This window comes from Phoca vitulina, unplaced genomic scaffold, assembly GCF_004348235.1.
Source record: "Phoca vitulina isolate PV1807 unplaced genomic scaffold, GSC_HSeal_1.0 scaffold40, whole genome shotgun sequence".
Lineage (NCBI taxonomy): Eukaryota > Metazoa > Chordata > Mammalia > Carnivora > Phocidae > Phoca > Phoca vitulina.
The window spans coordinates 9043278-9065117 of record NW_022589743.1 but is presented as its reverse complement, the minus strand read 5'-3'; the positions used below and the strand labels follow the sequence as shown (position 1 = coordinate 9065117).

The 21840-nt window shown below is 42.1% G+C and overlaps 1 protein-coding gene across 1 annotated transcript; it reads left to right on the top strand.

Moving 5' to 3' along the window:
* The first annotated feature begins 11909 nt into the window (after positions 1-11909).
* On the top strand, positions 11910-12860 carry LOC116647727 (annexin A13-like). Its single transcript, XM_032429276.1, has one exon. It carries the CDS (start codon positions 11910-11912, stop codon positions 12858-12860), a length of 951 nt encoding a protein of 316 aa, XP_032285167.1.
* The last annotated feature ends 8980 nt before the right edge of the window (positions 12861-21840 follow it).

The following is a 21840-nucleotide window of genomic DNA, read 5'->3' as shown; positions in this document are numbered from 1 at the left end:
GAGAGATGAGGAAAGTGAGATTATGATTGAAGTCCTCAGAGCTAGCTGTTGGCAGGACTGGGATTTGAAATTAGGTCTTCTTACGTTCCCTGGCTTCCCATCCCCTCCCCCTTTCCATTCTATTAAGTTTCATCTCATGATGTTTATATGCACAGCCTATCAATGTTCTTATTGAAAGTGCTCCGAATGCTATTTCAACAGTGTTCTTATTCTTACTAGTGTTACAGGAAATTCCAAATCAATTGTGCCCCCAAAAGTTTTGTATTCTTCAAGTTAAAAAATTCATTTATAAAGCATTTGACTGTTGAAAGTACAAAAATACTGTGGTTATAATTTCAAAGCAGCCCTAAAACCCTAACACAGTAGAGGAAGCTGAATAGCACTGAACCCTGAATTCTACTACAGTCTACCTCCCTCGCCTAGAGCATGAACCTCTGCACAGCCCCAGGGAGCATGGAGCTTCCCAGAGGGAACTGTAGGCTCTCTAGGATTAAGTGCCTCTGTGCCACAATCCAGGACAGGGGCCCAACAGCAGCCTTTCTAAAGACTGGTTTCTGCCAAGTTGAGTATCAGAAGTGGAGAACTAGCCTCCCTGTGTCAGAAACTCTCCCACTCACAAAGCTGTGCATATCGTGTGTCCCGGCACTAAATGACCAGGGAAGAAAAAAGCCTCATTACCGTTGCTGGTATTCCCCTTCTGTGATGGTGCAGAGGGGATTAAATACTGGTGGAGCTGGCACCTCCTCTAGAGATCCTCACCAAGTGTGAGGGAGAGATGCATGAGCTGTGAGAGCAGAGAAGGAGGTTGTTCCTATTTAGCACCCTTTATTTTTTCATTTCACGGTATTCACCATTAGTGAGGTGAAATTCAAACAGGCTCCACACCCCACAGGGGATCTCAGCTAATCCTCTCTCCGGATCAACACCAAAATGGAAGAACAGCTCTTCAATATTCTCTGACCACCAACGATGCACCCAGCCCTGTTCTAAGCCCTGAAATACACATAAATGAGGATCAATCTCTGTCCTTGAGGAATGTGTTTTTGAGATGGAGCATCAGATAGCAAAATAGAATAAAGAAAAAAGAGTTGCTATTTTTTTGCCAAACCTTCCTTCCAAGCTTGTTATCTGGAAAGCTACTTTTTCTTTCTTTCTTCTGAGTACCCTGATTAATTTGCTTGAGCAAAGGTGGACACAGATTTGAGTTGGAGAAAAGGAGGATGAAGGAGCAAACATAAGATGGAGAAAATAAATTACATTTCTTGGGTCTAATTCCAGAGGGCAAAGGGGATGGGGAAATGAGAGAAGCTGGGGCTGAGCGAGGCGCTAGTGAAGCTGGCCCTATGCCTGGAGAACAAGACAGCAAGCAGCTACAGAGATATCCCGAGAGTCAAGTGGCTGAGGCTGACTGAATGGAGATGTCTAATGTTCTCTCTGAAATTGTTTGCACTGCTGCCATGTAAATTCTCTCCGCTCCTTCTTCCAGTAACATCCATTCCACACGAATTGCCTCTTGCAAGGGTGGATTTTGCAAATACAGAGGAAAGGCCTGCATTTTCTGTCCGGGCTGAGATGGGGCAGAACTCACACACATCCAGCACGTGCAGGATGATGACAACCCACAAGCCAAGGATGCGGTCCTACGAGCCCAGTGTGGAAAACCCGGAGGCAGGGATGTGTGGTCTGGACCTCTACCAAGCATAGAGTTGGAGGTTCAGGAAGACTGCTCAAGTTCTTATGGGGAAAGTGACTTCTGTCATATGTGCTGCTTTGGGAAAAAAATTAAGCGAAATGTTAAAAGTGCTTAGTAGAGGTTAAGGAACAATATTACAGGATCGGGTGGAGAAACTAAAGAAACGAGAGATGGAGGATCAGTGTTGAGAGGGCTTTACGGAGAAGGGAAAACTTAAGCAGTGCTTGAAAAAAAGAATAGTGAGCATTTCACCAGATTGGGAAGGAACAGAGGGAGGGAAAAAGGAAGAAGGAAGGGTATTCTAGGTAGAGTTAATGGCTTATGCCAGGGTTTCTCCACCTCGGCACTATTGACATTTGGGGCATTTTGGTTTCATTATCATATGGAACAGTTCTGTTCTGTGATGAACAGGATATTTAGCTGTATTTCTGGCCTCTACTCACTAAATACCAGTATTTACTCACCAATACCACCCCCCTCCCAGGGATGACAAACAAAAATGTCTCCAGATACTACCAAATATCTCCTGGGGGACAAGGCATATGGCATGTTTAGGGGATGAAGTACCATGAGACTGAAGCCCAGTATCCATAGACATTAGTGAGTAAGGTAAGACAAAAATAAGGTTGGTTAGTAATTTGTGGCCAGGTGGTGGAAGGGGGGCTCAATGCTTGCAATGGACTCGACATTGTTCTCTATGCCACAGAAATTAAGGTGGGAATTTTAAGCATAAATGGCACAGTCCAATCTAAATTTCAAAAAGATAACCAGAAGCAATATAGAAAAGACTTGGAAGGGCAAAGCCTGGGGTCAGGGAATTCACTTAGACAGTTGATATGTCCACTTAGAAAACAGATACATATATCCTGCTTCCTTGTCGCTCTGTCTGCAGACTAGTCTGTGACTCTCATCCTGAGGACTTCCACTTAGAACCAGCCAAACATGCCTGGCCTTGACTCGGCACTAGTAGCTTGTTTTTCTGAAGGCTGAGAACACCTGCAGCTCTGCCCCCCCCCCCCTTATTTTAGCAACAATTCGTGAAGCAGCCAGACGCTTACACCCAGAAGCCCTTTCAACTGTTTGTTGTGTTGTTGCTAACGGAGCCTGGGGTCTAAAAGGGGTTCCCAGGGCGTGTTGACTAGCTATCTACTACCCAGGGAGCCAGGGACACGGCTTGCGTAGGGGCTGCTCGGCTTAAGCACCATGAACAGAACTGGTGGTTATTTAAAGCCTCCAGCAGCAGTGTCAATGTCGCTTTGACATTTTTTTTTTTTTAAAGATGCTTTCAGGGGCCAGGAGTGATGGCTGGCTGATGCTTCCACTTAGCCTTGCTAATTTGGGATTTGGGCTGTACTTAATAAACAGCTGTTGTAACATCTCCAGATTCCTAGCAAAAATGGGGGTGATTTAGGGAAACTGCTTTTGGCCTGCTCAGGATTTGGGTAGTTGAGTTTTCTCTTTTGGGAATGAGACCCTGTGCAAAGTAGGTTCAGGATTTCTATAACATTTGGGACAAATAAAATGTCCTTGATTATGAAGAATACATGAATTTGACAAATACATACTGAATGTCTACTGTGGTCCAAGCAATGAAAAGAGCTTTCTAAAGCTCCCATCCTGGTAGAGTTCACAAAGACAATCACCTCCAAATATGGTACCCCAAGGAAGCCATTCCTTCATTTACTTGTTTAGTTATTGAATAAGCTATATGTAGGGCACATTCTCTGTGCAGGCACAATAGTCCCAGGTATACAATGAAGAAAGTCTACATTCCCTGACCTAGAGAAATGTATACACCAGCACAAAAGAACTAATATACAATGATATACTGATATAACAGATCTGTGTCTTAATTATAATAAATAAGAGCAGAGAGAAGAAGTTCCTAAACTCTCCCTGGGAATGAAGGACAGCTTTGCAGAACATGATTTGCTCAGAGACAGCCAAAACCAGGTCTGTTTTTGTATACCACTATACTTTTGGTGCTTAGTACAGTAACTCACACACAGCAGGTGCTCGAATATTTGTTAAATGAATGAATTAATGAGGTAGTGATTATGCTGGCATTTGGAGGTTCCATAGAGTCTTGGCACCAAAAAACACAAGATGCCCAACCCAGAGTCCTTCTGAGTCTTCAAGTGGCCATGAATACCAGCAGGGGTAACTTCAAAAATGCCAAGACCTCTAATTTTTCTAATATGCTCACAATACAGTAAGCTGCCAAGATATGCATGTGAGTTCTCACCTTTGAGATAATTCCTTAAGGCAATGTGTTTCTCATTTTGAGGTTATTATAAGACAAAGGAACATTTTCCTTGATTAGCTTGTTCTTCAGAAATAGAGCATGGAAAACAAGCATGTAACTTCTCAAAGCTCTGGAAAATATGAGATGGGACTAAAAGGTCTAGGCATTATTCCCTTTGGCTTGGCTCCATCAGAACCCTCAAGGTCCTTTGTAGCAAAACTCTCCTTAAAGTATAAGATACTTTGCATCCTAATTCTTGTCATGGAGAATGCTCTAATGTAGCAAAACTACTCTGTATTGGGCATTAAGAGGGTTTGGGGATTTTTTCCTTTTAAACATGAGTTAATCTCTCTTCCTCTTTGACTTCTGCTGCCTTCTCTACCCTGCCTCAATATCACAGTCTCAGTGAGTATCACATGAAATCAGACTGTGAATGCTTTGTAGGAGGCCAAATACTGTAGAAACATTCAACCCAACAAATGTTTACTGAGTGCTACACCCGACAATTTGAGGAAGAACAGTGACAAGAACTAGATTCCACCATCAATGAACTTACTAGCTATTTAGAAAGACATGCATGAAAAGATACCTATAATACCTGGCAGAGTGGGACATATTACATAATTCTATAAGATCTTTTAAAACCTTGAATGAGACTAAGGAGAAAAGACCCAAATGGATTAATTCAAAATAAATCATTAGTTTTTTATTGCTGCATAACAAATTACCACAGATTTAGTGACTTAATGGAACACCCTTTAACTTTTTCACAATTTTTGTAGGTCAGAAGTCTGGGCACAGTGTAGTTCTGTTCTCCACTCAGGGTCTTAGAGGCTGCAATGGAAGTATCGACTAGGCTACGTCTCATCTGGATCTCATGGTCCTCTAGATCATGTTGTTGTTGGCAGCATTCAGTTCCTTGCTCCTTGCTCACTGTCAACTCTTAAAGGCTGCTCACTCTCAACTCTTAAAGGCTGCTCTTAGGTCCTAGAAGTCACTCTCAGGTCCTTGCCACTTGACCCTCTCCATCTTCAAAGCCATCAACAACAACCAAAAACCTCCCCCCCCCCCATGTTGGATTTCCTTCCTCAAGAAGAGCCCAGTCTCTTTATAGGGCTTACTGATTAGATCAGTTCCATTAAGGATAATTCTCCTTTCTCAAAGTTAAGTGTGCCATATAACATAAAAACAAGAGTGCCATCCCATCATATTCACAATTCCCACTCATGCTCGAGGGGAGGGAATGATACAGGAAGTATACACCAAGGGGGAGGAATTTTGCCTTACACATAGAGAATTCTGCCTCACACATAGCTCCTCATCCCAGTCTCCCAACGCCCTAGGAGCAGTGCTTTCTGTCACTAACACTGTAGTAGTGTGCGTCTGGCAGGCTTCAAGGGCCTTAATTTTGCTCTCCAGCCAAGCCTCTGTCTGTCCTGGGTGGTCTCATGGGGGTGACCCAAGGGTATACAAGAGTCTAATTGTGCCAGGTATTCTAGTGCTTTGTATACATTATCTCATTAGCCCCCACAGCAACCTGTAGAGTACACACTGTTGGGTGTTTTTTATGACTGAAAATTGAGGCTTAGTCCTCAAAACCATACAGCTAGGGAGACTGGAGCCAGGATTTAAACCCAACTCTGTCTGTCTTTATGTCCATTCTTTCTCTACTGCACATTAGAAACTTGCCATGACTAAAACACCTGAGCACCCCACCCATGCCTTCTCCCATGATGCTACACACATTCTACAAATACCTCATTCAGAACACTGCTGGGCACATACACTTACATTAGAAGATGGGAGCTACATGTCCCGGATTTTCAGAGATAGTCCCAATTTCAAAAAGATGGTCCTGATGTCAGCTCATATCTTTGATGTTGGTACTGAACATTTCTTTACCACATTAAGAATTCAGAAAGCATGACCAGAAAATAGAAGAAAGGTCTCATTTCTCTTTGGAGATTTATAGAATTTATCCTCCAGGAAGAGTATTTATATCCCTGCATAGAAAAGGGTCATTAATACTGTCTAATCAGTATGTGTAGAATTTGGCTACCCCTACTGAGAGATGAGAGACCCTTCTGCAAGCTGCAGGAACTCCCTATGTTACTGTTTGGTACACACACACACAAGAGGATTTGATGGTGATAATTCCTTCCTCGCTTTATTGACATAATTTTTCTGTTTGGGATTATCTGAGATCTTCAGGAATTGAAATACTTCATAAAGAAATAAAGAGCTATTCTCTAGAATAATGCTATCTACAGAGGGTTATCTAACCTAGTGCTTCCCAACCTTTCCCTCAATCCTTTTCATATCATGACAAGCACAGAAAAGATGTGAGGGCACAATGGGATAATTAGGTGAGGCTGCCCACAGTTGGGAGCCACTGCCTTGGGTCTCTGACTACTCTCAGACCATTTCAGGCCTGAAAGAACTAAAGGAGATGGGATGTCCACATACCTATAGCCCATCTGACACCCAGACACAGAAGTTGGGAAGCTCTTCTTGACTCAGTAGAGCACTTAATTAGTAATTGAGTACTGTCAGGTGTTCCATTTAATAACTATTTACTGAGTGATCATTATATGTCAAGCACTGAGTCTAGGTGTTAGGAATACAGAGGTGAATAAAAGAATCCCATCCTCAAATAACTCACATACTCCATCATTAGGATAGTAAATCATTTGCATCTTCGTGCAAATCTAATTGGTGGACAATGGCCACCTTAGGTACTAGTTGAGAAGGATTCCTGAGGCCTCCAGGTGCAGAAGGGGGGAAAGTGTGCTCACTTAACCATACTTGCCATGTGGGAGCAAAATCAGCGTAAGCATGCAAGCCACCTTCTTGCCAACCCTGTTCTTTTAATAGCATATACTGCAGTTAAAAGGCCATTATACGTTCTACTTTCAATTGTGACATATTATTCATACGACTATGTTGTGTTTTTATTATCCTCCCTAGTAATTGCCATTGTGTTTAGTAATCAACAGCACTGATTTACGCAAGTTACTTTCAAGTCAATCACTCCAGCACTTAAAAACAATGGCTTTGAATGGAGTTATTTCCTGGGAGAATGTTAAATGTTTCCGAGTTCAGATAGCCAAGGAAAGGCGGCTCCCTGTGTGTAAGGGAAGAGAATGAAAAGTTTTCTGGCAGCTGGACCAAGATAAAGTGTTCAAATAAGTGCCATAGTGGCTTGGGAGTGAATGGGAGTAACTCACCATTTCCTGCCTAAATTTGTACTGTTGGATACATTCAGCCACCTCACGCAGCATGCTTTTAATTACTGATATAAATCCTGATAGAGTTCTCAAGGGATCAGAAATAACCTTTAGCCATTCTGTCTGGAAACAATAGCAGAACTGCAAAGGAAAGGTGGCCAGTGCAAGTGATTCCAAGGAAACTCCTTTACGTCCCATTTATTGTCTAAGCCTCACACCACTGAGCTAATTGCCTATGGATCTGGGTTCCAACCCAAGATTTTTAACTTATAAGGGCAGACTCTACGTTTCAGCAGGCTAAAGCCTGGACCTAAAGCATGGGAAGGGACAGAGGAAAGGGATGGACTCATTGGTGAACAGTGCCGTGGTCTCATACTGTAACTGAAGGAGAGAAAGTGGAGGAAAACTGCCCCTTACTTAAGGCATACTCTATACCAGGTGCTTTAGATCTTATTATAAGTGTAAAGGAAGTAATTTTTAAATACCAATAAGTGGCTTTGAAAGTACTCACAAACATGGGCCAGGAAAGGGGAATAGTATCTCTTGCCCATGGGTGTGGCATAAGGACCCTAAAAAGGCAGTTCTCAGATGCACTGTGCAAAGAGAGACTCAAGTCAGAAACAAATAGATCACCTTAAATTTAGACACCAGTCCAAACAGGATGAGGTGAAAAAAGAAAGCTCAGGTTTGCAGATAAAAATGGCAGGGACCATGAGAGTCCATGCCAGATCTTCCTACCTCTCCTTACTCCAGACCTGCTTCCTGGAATCCCAGCCAAGACCAGAGGTGGCCTACCTACCCCTTGTGCCCATGAAAGAAATTCAATAGGTATTGGGTCCTGCCAATTTAAAAGGTTTTCAATGAGGCTGTAAGTTTCTCAAGGGGAATGATGAAATGAAGGAACAAATATGTTTGTTTCATGAGCAAAGTCAAACCCACTTTCCGACTGCATTTGACCTGGGGTGGTTGAAATTTATTCTATTGAAAACATTGGTATAGATTGAGTTTTCTTCCCAAGGGGCTAATTCTTCAAAAATAAAAACAACCAATAAAAAGGGCAAACCAATTTCAGAGGAAAAAGAGTATGTGGGAAGAAGACCCTGAACACTATAGTATTTCTTTGGGGCTGATCCTCCTCTGCTTTAGCCAAGAGTCATAAAGTTCTTTCATTTTAAGTGGGAATAGCATAGCAAGTTCACCCCCCATCTATCATCAGTTCCAGAGAGACATCTGTTTATGAAAAGAGTTTGTTAACTAGATGTAATTGGATTCTCTTGAGAAACACAGTAACCCCAACTTGGAACTCTCTGTTCCTTTATGTAATCTGTGATATGAATTATGATAAACAGAAACTCTACTTTGTCAATGGACAAAGATTTGAACTATTTCTCCACCTTTGAAAATAAAATAAAAACATCCCTTTCCTTAGGTGTAGAAATTTACAGGGTACAAATGCCTTTTGAAATTCCACCATATGTAATCCTCAACGTGATGCCCATGATAACAATTAAGTAACCTGGGGCTCAATCAGGTTAAATGACTATTCAAGGTCACTCAAAGCTAGGACTTTTATCCAGTTCTTTGTATCCCAAATCTGGAGTTTTTTCCACCATAGCAGAGAAATCTGCAAAAAGGTCTACAATCCTGCCCTCCATTTCCCTGGGAACATAAGCAATGAATGAAGTTGGTATCATTGCCATTTGTTATTTTTGCTAAACAAAGTGGAACTCCATCCCTTCCCCTCATAATTAAACATAGATTGAAGAGCTGATCTCCATTTAACTGAGGGCAGAAAGAGAAAACACTGATTTGTTTTACAGCTGCAGGGATTTGCAAACCATAAAGCAGAGAGGTCTGTGCATACTCAGAGTGCTGAGTGCATGGTGCTTTGAAGGATGGATAGCAATTGAATCCATAGAATGAAGCATCTCACAGAATGGAACACATTTGCTCTTCAGATCTGGAGGACTTATATAGTTACTTCCACAGACACTGGCAGGGGCAATTTAGGTTCTTTCAATTATTAGAGTGATTCTGGTGCAGAACAGGTAGCCACTTGAGTGGGTAGAGAACCAATTGTGTGTCCTCTCTTGCTCTTGGGCTCTGGAGTGGTAAATCCAAATACGTTTAAGAATGACAGGACCTCTGGGACACCTAGGTGGCTCAGTTGGTGGAGTGTCAGACTCTTAGTTTCTGCTCAGGTCATGATCTAAGGGTCCTGGGATCGAGCCTGGGTCAGACTGCACTCAGCAGGCAGTCTGCTTGAGATTCTCCCTCTCCTTCTCCCTCTGCCCCTCCCCCCGTTCATGCTCGTGCGTGTGCGTGCTCTCTCTCTCTCTCTCTCAAATAAATAAATAAAATCTAAAAAAAAAAATAATAATGACAGGACCTCATTCCCAATCTCCTCAGAGGATGCATGCCTAATACCTATTTCTTATAAGAGAAGGGGGAACAGAGGCAGAGCTGATAGCCGGCTGGGAAGGTACATCACCTACAAGTCTTTACTTAGGCACAGGTTCGTTAGGTACAGGCCTCTACACCTTGAGGAACTTGCCCCATGAGGGCCCAAGTCCCATTCCTGCATCTGAGAGCCAAGGCCTGGAGGGGACCAGGTGGTGGCAGGACTCTCAGCCTACGGGGAGGGAGTATAGGCAGTAATGAGTCCCCCTTGTCTCTGGGCTGGGTAGGGACAGACCCAAATGAGCACTTGTATCTCTGGTACTTTGCCTGGGGAAGCCTAAGACTTATCTCTTCCCCAGTGATAACATATCTGGGAATCAAGCCCTAGATCCCAATATCAAACCATCTCTTCCCATAACTTCAAATATTACCTAGATGCTCATGACTCCAAAACCTTTATCTTCAATTTGTTCTCTGTATTTAAGAGACTGGGTTTTTTTTTGTTTCTTTTGTTTGTTCATTTGTTTTGTTTCTCGTTTTCCACATGAGTGAAATCATATGGTATCTGTCTTTCTCTGAGCAGCAATATACCCTCTATGTCCATCCATGTTGTAGCAAATGCAAAATCTCATTCTTTTTTATGGCTGAGAATATTCCATACTGTATATGTATACCAAATCTTCTTTATCCATTCATCTACTGATGGACACTTGGGTTGATCCATATCTTGGCTGTTGTAAATAATGCTTCAATAAACATAGGTTACATATATCTTTTCAGTTTAGTGTTTTTGTTTTCCTTGGGTAAATACCCAGTAGTGGAATTACTGTATCACATGCTATTTCTATTTTTAATTTTTTGAGGAACCTCCATACTGTTTTCTGCAGTGGCTGTACCACACATTGCATTCCCACCAACAGGGCACAAGGGTTCTTTTTTCTCCACATCCTTGCCAACATTTGTTATTTCTTGTCTTTTTGATTCCTGCCATTCTGACAGATGTATGGTGATACCATTATATTGTACACCGGAAATTAATATAACACAGTATATTAATTGTACTTCACAAAAACAACATCAACAACAACAACCAAAACCTTTATCTTCATTCCAGATCCATCTCCAGTGTTCTAAACCAGGGGTCAGCAAACCTTTTCATAAAAGGTCACATAGTCTTTATCACACAGTATCATACTTTATCACACAGTCATTTCTTTCTTTTTTTTTTTTTAACATAAAAATATAAAAGGCATTCTTAAACTGGCTCTGGGCTGTTTGGCCCTCAGGCCATAATTTGCTCACTGCTGCTCCAGACCTCTCTCTACTCCATGCCTTACCCTTCCCTCCTATCCCTAGTTCTCTTACTTCTGCCACCTGGCATATCTTTCATTTTCCTCAATAGCAGCAAATCTTCAATTCTGAGAAAAACAGGATGTTTAGGGATGCCATATATCATGCATAGGCATGCTAAATAAAACTGGGTGGTTTTATTAGTTTATTAGTTATCTATTGCTCTGAAGCAAACTACCCAAAAGTTTGTGACTTAAGAACAAACATTTATCATTATCATCCCTGTGGGTCAGGGATGGGTCATTGGCTGGGTAGTTCTGGCTCAGTCTCCCAGGAGACTGCTGTCAAAATACTGAGCAGCTTGACAGATCCTAAAATTTATGTGAAAATGCAAAACATCTAGACTAGACAAAACAATTTGAAAAAAAAAAAAAAAAAAAAGGCAAGGTTGTAGGAACTTCATTTCCCAATTTCAAAGCATACTATAAAGCTACAGTTATCAGGATCAGTGTGGTACCATGCCAGAAATAAGTACTGAGATTTATAGTCAATTGATCCTTAACAAAGGTGCAGGGCAATTCACTGGGGAAAAGGCAGGTTTATTCACGAAATGATGTTAAGAAAATTGAACTCAGACCCTCACCTCACACAATATACAAACATTAACTCAAAATAGATCATACACTTGAACTTAAGAGCTAAAACAACAAAACATTTAGGGGAAAATGTAGGAGAAAATCCTCAAGACCTCAAGTTAAGCAAAGATTTTTATAGATGTGACACTTAAAGTACGATTCTCAAACAGGGGAGAAGGATAAATTATACTTCATCAAAATGGTCCAAACTTTGGTCCTTCGAAAGACAATGAAAATGAAAAGCCTGAGGGAAAATATTTGCAAAGTACTCATCTGATAAAGGACTTAAGAATTTAAAAAGAGCATTAAGAATTTTAAAAGAACCCTTAGAACTCAGTAAGACAAACAACCCAATAATAAAATTAATCAAAAGATATGAACAGAATGAAATACAGAACAACCGTCTTAGAAAAATGAAAATGGGCAATCGTCATGCCAAAGCAAGAAGTCATCAGGGTTTTGATGTGGATCGGGATGCCAAAAAGCTGAAAAAAGCCTGCAAAGGAATGGGAACTGATGAAGCAGCCATCGTTGAGATGTTATCAAGCAGAACATTTGATGAGAGGCAACAAATCAAGCAAAAGTACAAGGCAATGTATGGCAAGGACCTGGAGGAGGTGCTCAAGAGTGAACTGAGTGGGAACTTTGAGAAGACAGCCTTGGCCCTCCTGGACCACCCCAGCGAGTACGATGCCCGGCAGCTGCAGAAGGCCATGAAAGGTCTGGGCACAGATGAAGCAGTGCTCATCGAGGTCCTGTGCACAAGAACCAAGAAGGAGATCATAGCCATTAAGGAAGCCTACCAAAGGTTATTTGACAGGAGCCTTGAATCAGATGTCAAAGCTGATACCAGTGGAAACCTAAAAAAAATCCTGGTGTCCCTGCTACAGGCTAATCGTGATGAAGGAGATGACGTGGACAAAGATCTAGCTGGTCAGGATGCCAAAGATCTGTATAATGCAGGGGAAGGCCGCAGGGGCACGTACAAGCTCGCCTTCAATGAAGTCCTGGCCAAGAGAAGCCACAAGCAATTACGTGCCACCTTTCAAGCCTACCAAATTCTCATCGACAAAGTCACTGAAGAGGCCACTGAAGCAGAAACATCAGGAGATCTGCAGAAGGCCTACTTAACTCTCGTGAGGTGCGCCCAGGACCAGGAGGGCTATTTTGCTGACTGTCTGTACAAGTCCATGAAGGGTGCAGGCACGGATGAGGAGACACTCATTCACATCCTCATGACCAGGGCTGAGGTGGACCTTCAAGGGATAAAAGCAAAGTTCCAAGAGAAGTATCAGAAGTCTCTCTCTGACATGGTTCGCTCAGACACCTCTGGGGACTTCCAGAAGCTGCTGGTGGCCCTCTTGCACTGAACCGAGCCAGAAGAGTGGGAGCCCAGGGAGGAGCCACCTTTGTCAAGAGCCCATTTCAAACCAGATTTGTAAACGTGACTCCAGCACATAAAGAACCGAAGAGTCCTGGCTTATTTTCTTGGCAGCTTGAATACTGTAGCTGGGCCAAGCTGTTTAGGTGAAGGGCAACAGCCTCAAAACGCTTGGGCAAGTCACCCTGAATGCTGGCTTAGCAGGTACCTGAGCTGCCTTTCAGCTTTCCTTTAGCGTGGAGAACTGAATGCTTTCTGAACACAAATGAAATTAGCTGTTGATGAAAGAAACTACACTTGTAATTAAACATTCAGAAGAATATGTATCACATAGAGGTGGGTAAAGATTGAATGGTTAAGGTACAGGGAAGACAAAATTAACCAGTTGATCAATTTTCCTTCTGTGGGGGCACCTGGGTGGCTCAGTCAGTGAAGCGTCTGTCTTGGGCTCAGGTCATGATCTTGGGATCCTGGGATCGAACCCCATGTCGGGCTCCCTGCTCAGCGGGGAGTCTGTTTCTCCCTCTCCCTCTTCCCCTCCCCACCCCCCACTTGTGCACGCACACACACACTTTCTCTCTCAAATAAATAAATAAAATCTTAAAAAAAAAAAAAAAGATATGAACAGACATTTCACAAAAGAAGATACACAAATGGCCAATAAGCACAGGAAAAGATGCTCAACATCAGTCATTAGAGAAATGCAAACTAAAGCCATGATAGGATGCCATTTCACACCCACTAAAATATGTGAAGGAACAGGAACACACATCTTGCTGGTGGCAATGTGAAATGGTACAGCCGCTGTGGAAAAGTTTGGCAGTTCTTCAAAAAGATAAACACAGAATAATCATACTTAATTCCACAGCTAAGTGTATAACCAAGAGAACTGAAAACATATGTATGCACAAAGACTTGCATGTGAATATTCATAGCAGCTGTATTCGTAACAGCCCCAAACTGGAAACGACCAAAACATCCACCAACTAATAAAACAAAATTTGATGCATCCATATAACAGAATGTTATTCAGCAAAGAAAAGGAACAAACTATGAATTCACGCTACAACATGGATGAACCTCAAAAACATGCTAAATGAAAAACCAGACACAAGGTACCACATATTAAGAGTCCATTTCTATGAAATGTCCGGAAAAGGCAAATTAATGGAGGCAGGAAGTAGATTAATAGTTGTCCAGAACTGGAAGGAGGAAGGAGGATTAATTGTAAATGATCATGAGGGATGTTACTGGGGAGATAAGAATGCTCCTAAATTTATAAATGTTGATGGTTACATCACTAAGTCACTAAAAATCAATGAACTATACACCTGAAATGGTTCAGTTTTCTGATATATGAACTATACTCCAATGATGTTATGATTGGGCAAGGCTTCAGTCACTACAAAGCTTAAATGAAACTGGAGGGTTCACTTTCAAGGAGGCTTGCTAGCACGGCTGGCAAACTGGTGCTGGATGTCGGTGAGAGGCCTCAGTTCCTCCACACAAAACCTTCTTCAAAAGGTTGCTTGAGCATTATTTACAATAACCAAGACACGGAAACAACCTAAGTGTCCATGGATGGATAAATGGATAAAGAAGTTGTGGTATATATACACAATGGAATATTATTCAGCCACAAAAAAAAAGAGGAAATTCTACCATTTCCAACAACTTGGATGTTCAGTAAGTGAAATAGATCAGACAAAAAGAAATGCTTCTTGTCTTTTTATGTGGAATCTCAAAACTTACAGAAAAAGAGATCAGAATTGTGGTTACCAGCAGTGGAGCATAGGGGCAGGGGGAAATGGAGAAAGGTGGTCAAAAGGTGCAAACTTTGAATTATAAGATAAATAAGTAGTAGGGACGTTATGTACAACATGATGACTATAACTAGCACTGCTATATATATATAGGAAATTTAAGAGAGTAAATCCTAAGAGTTTTCATCACAAGAAGAAATTTTTTCTTTTCTCCCTTCTCTCCTTTTTATCGTATCTATAGGAGAAGACAGATGTGAGCTGAACCCACTGTAGTAACCACAATATATAAAAATTGAACCATCATGCTGTGTTCCTTAAACTTATACTGTGATCTATGTCAATTATTTTTCAAGAAATTATAAATATTATAATAGCTCTTTATAGCCTTTTGCCAAAAGCAGCAAAGAGAATCCAGGCAGCACCTTCAACACGCGGCCTGTAACCTCCTTAGCTGGATCACTCAGTTCATAAATTATGTTCCTACTTTTCACATTAACACAAGTGACAGTGTTGCTAAACCTTCGGCCACTAAAGAACATGCACCCCTTTCCTCCAGCCTCCAATAGCATTTCTTCATTTTCTTTCCCTTCCTCCGGCCAGCCCCCTTGAGGACCATCAGGCTTCTGTTAACAGTCTCTTCAGAGCTCATGAGGCTTTCCCCCAAACACTTTGTAAGTTCCTTCCGGCTTCCATTTGCCACTCTGATGTTTTAGCTCTTTGTTTTGGTAACACCCTATTTCCAAGTATCAATTCTGTTTTGGTTATCTACAACTGCATAACAAATTACTCAAAAACTTGGTGGGTGGGAACAATCAAGAAACATTCTCTCAAAATTCTGGTGGACAGGAATCTGCAAACGGCTTACCTGGTTAGTTCTGACTCAGGAGCTCTCATGAGGTTGTGGTCAAGATGTCAGCAGGGGCCGAGCCATCCAAAGGCTTGACTGAACTGGAGAATCCATTTCCAAAGGGACTCATTCACTGAGTAGCACGTTGGTGATGGCTCAGGTCCTCCCTGCACAGGCCTCTCCCTAGGACTGCCCCTGTGACCAAGTATCTGGCTCTCCCAGGAGTGAGCTAAGGTACAGAGAAAGCCAGGCAGAAACTATCCTTTTTTATGACCTATCTTCAGAAGTTACAGAGCATCACTTCTGCCAAATTATATTCATTAGATAGGTGTCTGGAGTTCACCTTTAAAGGGAGAAATGCCAAATTTATAGACATATAGTAAAACCATGATGGTGGTCAAACTAAGAAATACAGAGTTCTCGGGCGCCTGGGTGGCTCAGTTGGTTAAGCGACTGCCTTCGGCTCAGGTCATGATCCCGGAGTCCTGGGATCGAGTCCCACATCGGGCTCCCGGCTCAGCGGGGAGCCTGCTTCTCCCTCTGACCCTATCCCCTCTCATGCTGTTTCTCTCTCTCTGTCAAATAAATAAATAAACAAAATCTTAAAAAAAAAAAAAAAAAGAAATACAGAGTTCTCAAAAATAAGACCCAGTGAGACTAATTTTCTTGACTGACTCACAAACTTATACTGAGGGCATTTGTCAAAATTACATCCCAATGTATTCTGATCGATGACAGCATTGCTGAAATGAGCATAGAGCCTCCTCCCAACCCCCAGGCAAGGGACTACGGTAAAAAAAGACAACCCTCTTTTTTTGTGTGTTACTTAAAAGCAATTCTCTTTGTTCTAGACTTTTATTTTGTGGTCTCAGCTGCAGAAATTAATAATGAAAACTAAATGTTTTTAAAGTGAGTAAGCTCAGTGCTCATGGTCACTGTTAAAGAGGTTTAAGACAAACTAGATTATTTATGCACTTGTGTACCTATTGTCTTTTCCCTGCTAGAATGCAAGCTTCACAAAGTCAGGCATATTTGTTGAATCACAGTGAAGAGGACTGTGGTAAAGACTCAAGAATGCATGCCAAGCCCTCACAGTTGACCCTGGGCGTTGCCTTACTAAATGTAAGATTGAGTTCACCTATAGCCAGTATGAGTATCTGGCAGATTTGAACTTTTGCATGGACTCTTATCAGGAGTAAATTTTTGAAAACTTTTGAATAAAGTTAATTATAAGATTTGGGGAAAAAATAAAAAACAAATAAAGTGAATAAACTAGAACAGGGTTCATGGGCCACATTTTGAGTAACAAGGCTCTATACTATCCACTCCTTCCCCACTCCACCATTCTCTGCCCCCAGGATCCCACAGAAACCTTTCCCCCCTTAATTAATTCATAAAAATAGACCTCTTGAGAAAGCCTGCCCCACCAAGTCATCTATATGCCTGAACATTTCTGCATAGAATTAGTTAATATAAATTGAGTGCATACTAAATACTGGATACTTCACATATATTACCTCATATTATTGCTCAACAACCCTAGTTATTAACAGTCTCATTTCATGGGAGGACTGAGGCTCAGGTATTAAATAATTTGCCAAGGTCACATGGCTAGTAAGTACCGCAACTGGATCTTGAACCTCAGAAGTCTGCCTAAAGATTCATGCATTGATGTTTCTACACTAATCTGAATACCAATGGAGGAACACAGTTTATGCTAAAATTGAATCCCTGTGACTGGGGCAAGGATAGAGTGATCCTGGTTTGGGCAGTTGTTCATCTACCATGTTGAAGAATACAACCAACTTATTCACCAGAAGAGGGACGCCTGGATGGCTCAGTGGTTAAGCATCTGCCTTCAGCTCAGGTCATGATCCCAGGGTCCTGGGATCAAGTCTCGCATTGGGCTTCTTGCTCAGCGGGGAGCCTGCTTCTCCTTCTGCCTGCCGCTCCCCCTGCTTGTGCTCACTCACTCTTTCTCTCTCTCTCTCCCTGACAAATAAATAAAATCTTTAAAAAAAAAAAAAAAAAAACCAGGAGAAGAGAGCCAACGTGTAGTTGTCATGACTTCATGACCTTATTATAAGCACCATGAGACTCCCAAGGGAACTATTTGATTTTTGGGGACATGGGAAAAATGGAGACAAAATAAGGGAGGGTTAAGAATGGACTTTACTTTTTTACTTTACTTTTTTAAGAATTTATTTATTTATTTGAGAGAGAGAAAGAGGAGGAGCAGAGGGAGAGAATCTCAAGCAGACTCCCCGCTGAGCATGGAGCCTGACGATGTGGGGGCTCGATCTCAGCACTGTGAGATCATGACCTGAGGCAAAACCAAGAGTCAGATGCTCAAACGACTGAGCCACCCAGGTGCCCCAAGAATGGACTTTAAAGAGAAAAGGAAAATTTTTTTAGAAATTGAAAATTAGGGGAAAAAAAGAAAATTGAAAATCAGATAATAGTATATAACAAGATTTGGCAAACTATGACTTACATGCCAAGTACAGCCCACCATATGATTTTTGAAAATAAAATTTTATTGGAGCACAACAGTGCCCATTGCCGATAGCTGCCCTTACACTAGTATGCAGAGTTTACTAGCTGCATGGACTGCAAGTCTAAAATACCATCTGGCTCGGGCGCCTGGGTGGCTCAGTTGGTTAAGCGACTGCCTTCGGCTCAGGTCATGATCCCAGAGTCCTGGGATCAAGTCCCACATCGGGCTCCCAGCTCAGCAGGGAGCCTGCTTCTCCCTCAGACCCTCTCCCCTCTCATGCTGTTTCTCTCTCTCTCTTTCTCTCAAATAAATAAATAAATAAAATCTTAAAAAAATAAAATAAAATAAAATACCATCTGGCTCTTTAAGAAAACTTTGCCAACCCCAGGATACACTCATTGGAAGCAGTTTATATGTATCCTGCTGCCATGTCTGGTTAGAATAACAGGACACACGTGCATTAGGCAAGAAAATGCCAGAGAAGACAAGGTAAGTGACTCCTCAATCTTCATAGGAAATCATGAATGTGCCAAAGGAAGGAAATGAGAAAACAGATCATGCTCTCTGATCAAGAGAAGAATTGCTCAGGGGCGCCTGGGTGGCTCAGTTGGTTAAGCGACTGCCTTCGGCTCAGGTCATGATCCTGGAGTCCCTGGATCGAGTCCCGCATCGGGCTCCCTGCTCAGCAAGGAGCCTGCTTCTCCCTCTGACCCTCCCCCCTCTCATGTGCTCTCTCTCTCTCATTCTCTCTGTCTCAAATAAATAAATAAAATCTTTAAAAAAAAAAAAAAAGAGAAGAATTGCTCAAATGAGCCATGACCAACTTTGTAGAGCAATCAAGCAAGCGTGACCAGACAGGCTGCTGGGATGTGCATCTGCAGCTCCAGAAATGCCGGGATGAAACTGGGGTTCAGGGATGTTCAAGGTGATTCACCCTTCATGACTGTGTGGTCTATGGCTCCATTCTAAGGAAACCCATGCCAACTTTAGAGAAGGACTACGTAAATACGAGAGAGAGAGAGGAGTAAAGGGACCACACGTAGCCGCCAGTAGGTTAACAGATATTTGTGGAGGGTACCCATCACTTTGGCAATGACAGCAAGACCAGCAATGAAACAGCAGCAATTAACATAGGGCTAAGTGCCTTGTTATCTCATTTAACCCTTATAGACAATCCTACAATTAGGTATTATTGTTTTGCAGCTGAGGAGACAGAGGCTCAGAATACTTGCCCAAGTGGTCAGTGTCAGGACTGATGAAAAGTGTCAGGTTTCCTTTGCTCAGGATGGGAACTGTGAGTAAATCTCAGATTCCACATACCCCACCAGGGCCAGCAGGGTGGAAGAGAGCAGAGGAGTCCTGAGTGTCTCATCTGTATCAGAACAGCCGTTTCCTGACTCCCCCAGCAGGTGCAAGGTAAAAAGCCTCCAATGGTTCATTGTTTGCTGAGATAGTAGCTCTGGAGGTTTCAGTCCTTATTTGTACATTTGTGCTTCTTTTGAGTCTGAAAACCACAGAGGATGTCTGGGACCCTGAGGCCTTGTGATAAATCATGCCACCCATGGGTCTTGTGGAATTGTTGGCATCTTCACTGATTATTGGATGGGGTTCTTCATAACACAGAAGGCAGGTAGGGAGGCACTAAAAACCACTGTCTTCCCATTAAGTTTTTAATCATGGTTTATATTAGGTTTTTAATCATAGAACCCTTGCACTCCCGGGCGCCTTCGGCTCAGGTCATGATCCTGGAGTCCCAGGATCGAGTCCCGCATCGGGCTCCCTGCTCGGCGGGGAGTCTGCTTCTCCCTCTGACCCTACCCCCTCTTGTGCTCTCTCTTTCACTCTCTCTCTCTCTCAAATAAATAAAAAATAAAATAAAAATAAAAAAAAGGAACCCTTGCAATCCCATAACCTAGGTGTTCTCTGTATTGTTTGGGGTTGAGAAGTGTATGGCTCAGTGGAGACAGAGCACTTTTACCTACCCGCCCCACCATGCACCGCCCTCCCCCATCCCCCCCAACCAACCCTGGCTGGCTCTGCTAATTCATCTGCACAACACAGTGATCCTCAACCTTTTTTCTTAGCCCTTCTCCTCCCAGGAGCCCCATTAGACATTTTCTCCTAATCACTTTTCCCCACGAAATTCTAATACCACAGAAATACTGTATATCTGTTTAAGTACTATACGTGTACCCATACTTTACATATGCAAAAAGTAAGATTTATTTTGCCCCCCTCTCCCCAACCAATGTTCACCCCCTTGGAGAAGATATCTCCCCTGTGAAGAATACATGTGAGACTTTGCTACTCTAAGTACGATCAACCATCCCTCTCTATCAATGGATCCATCAGCAGCACCAACATCACCTGGGTGCTTCTTAGAAATGCAGAATCTAAGGCCCTACCCCAGACCAGCTGAATTATACTGTGCATTATAACAAGACTCCCCAGGAGGTTCACAGGTACATTAAAGTTGGAGAAGCACTGACCTAAGAATAAGTGTGCACAGTGACTGGGTACTCATAACCTTTGAATGCAGCCCATTTTACCTCCAAATAGCCATGATTGAGAGATCGTTCTCCATGATATAGAGCACAAACTGGTCTTTTTGGAAGTCTACCTATAGCTCCTAATTCTTCCCCAGGTGCCCAAACAAAATAATATTAATTCCTTCAAACACTTGATGACCCATAACATGCCTATCTTGAGTCTTTTCTAAATTACAAGGCTCTGAGTCTCTTATTATTTTCAATTTCTCTTTTCTAATTTGCTTTAGTTGATATTAATCATGCTTTAACAAATAGTAACTTTTATCATTTACTGGAAGCTTGCTATATCTTTGCACGCCATTTATCTAATAGCCACACAAGCCTAAAGCAGGTATTATTACCCCATCCTATAAATAAGGAAACTAAGGTTCCCAGAGGTTGAGTGATTTTCCTTAGTCACACAGTAGTAAGTGGCTGGGACCAAATGCAAAACCAGATCTGCCATGTTCCAAACCCAGTGCACTTTCCATTACTCTACTGTTTCAATTTGAAGACTGTGGCAAAGACTTGAGTCCCTTTTTCCCAAGGGATTGGCTTATGAGAGTTTTAGCTTACAAGGCAGCTATTTAGGTTCAGCAAAGGAATTCCACCATCATCAGGTTGGACCTGTCTTTCAAGGTGCATAACCAAATCCTACTGATCATCAGTAAAAAAGAGGCTTTTGAGTTCATGGTGATACAGAACATTCTTTAATCATAATTCAGCCAGCCCTTCATTTTACTGATGAGAAGACTGAGGTCAGAAAGTAGAAGTGATTTGATCAAGGTCTCACAGCTAATTAATAGCAGAATCTAGGCTAGACTCTACGTGAGTTAACACCAAGTCCAGATTGCCCCTTTCCCACCCCACTATACACTATAGCATACTTCATTCTCTAGGGAAAAGGAAGTCCATAAAAAAGGTCCAAACAAAGAGTATACTAGTAGTACATAGTAAGTAAAAATAGTCTACATGCACTTAAAAAAACTTTCTTTCTCCTGAGAGTATATTTGGCTAAGCAAAGGTGACACTTTCAGACAGTAGATGAGAGAGCTAGAGAGAAAGGGTTTCTTTTTCCTTTGGTGTAAGGAGTGACAGTGACTCAAACCAGCCTATGAGAGACAACCAGCAGCATCTCTTCCCAGCCTTGTATTCAGTAACACACACGCTGTTAGCTCAAAATCAGACATGGTGGGAGCATTTACACCATGAAAATCAGCAAATGCTACAAATCAGGTCTTCCTCCCCAGTCCCAGACCACTACTAGAAATGAGTTTATCAAAGTATAAAATGTGATGCTTCAGTGCCGAGTATTGCAGTTCCCTTATCTATCT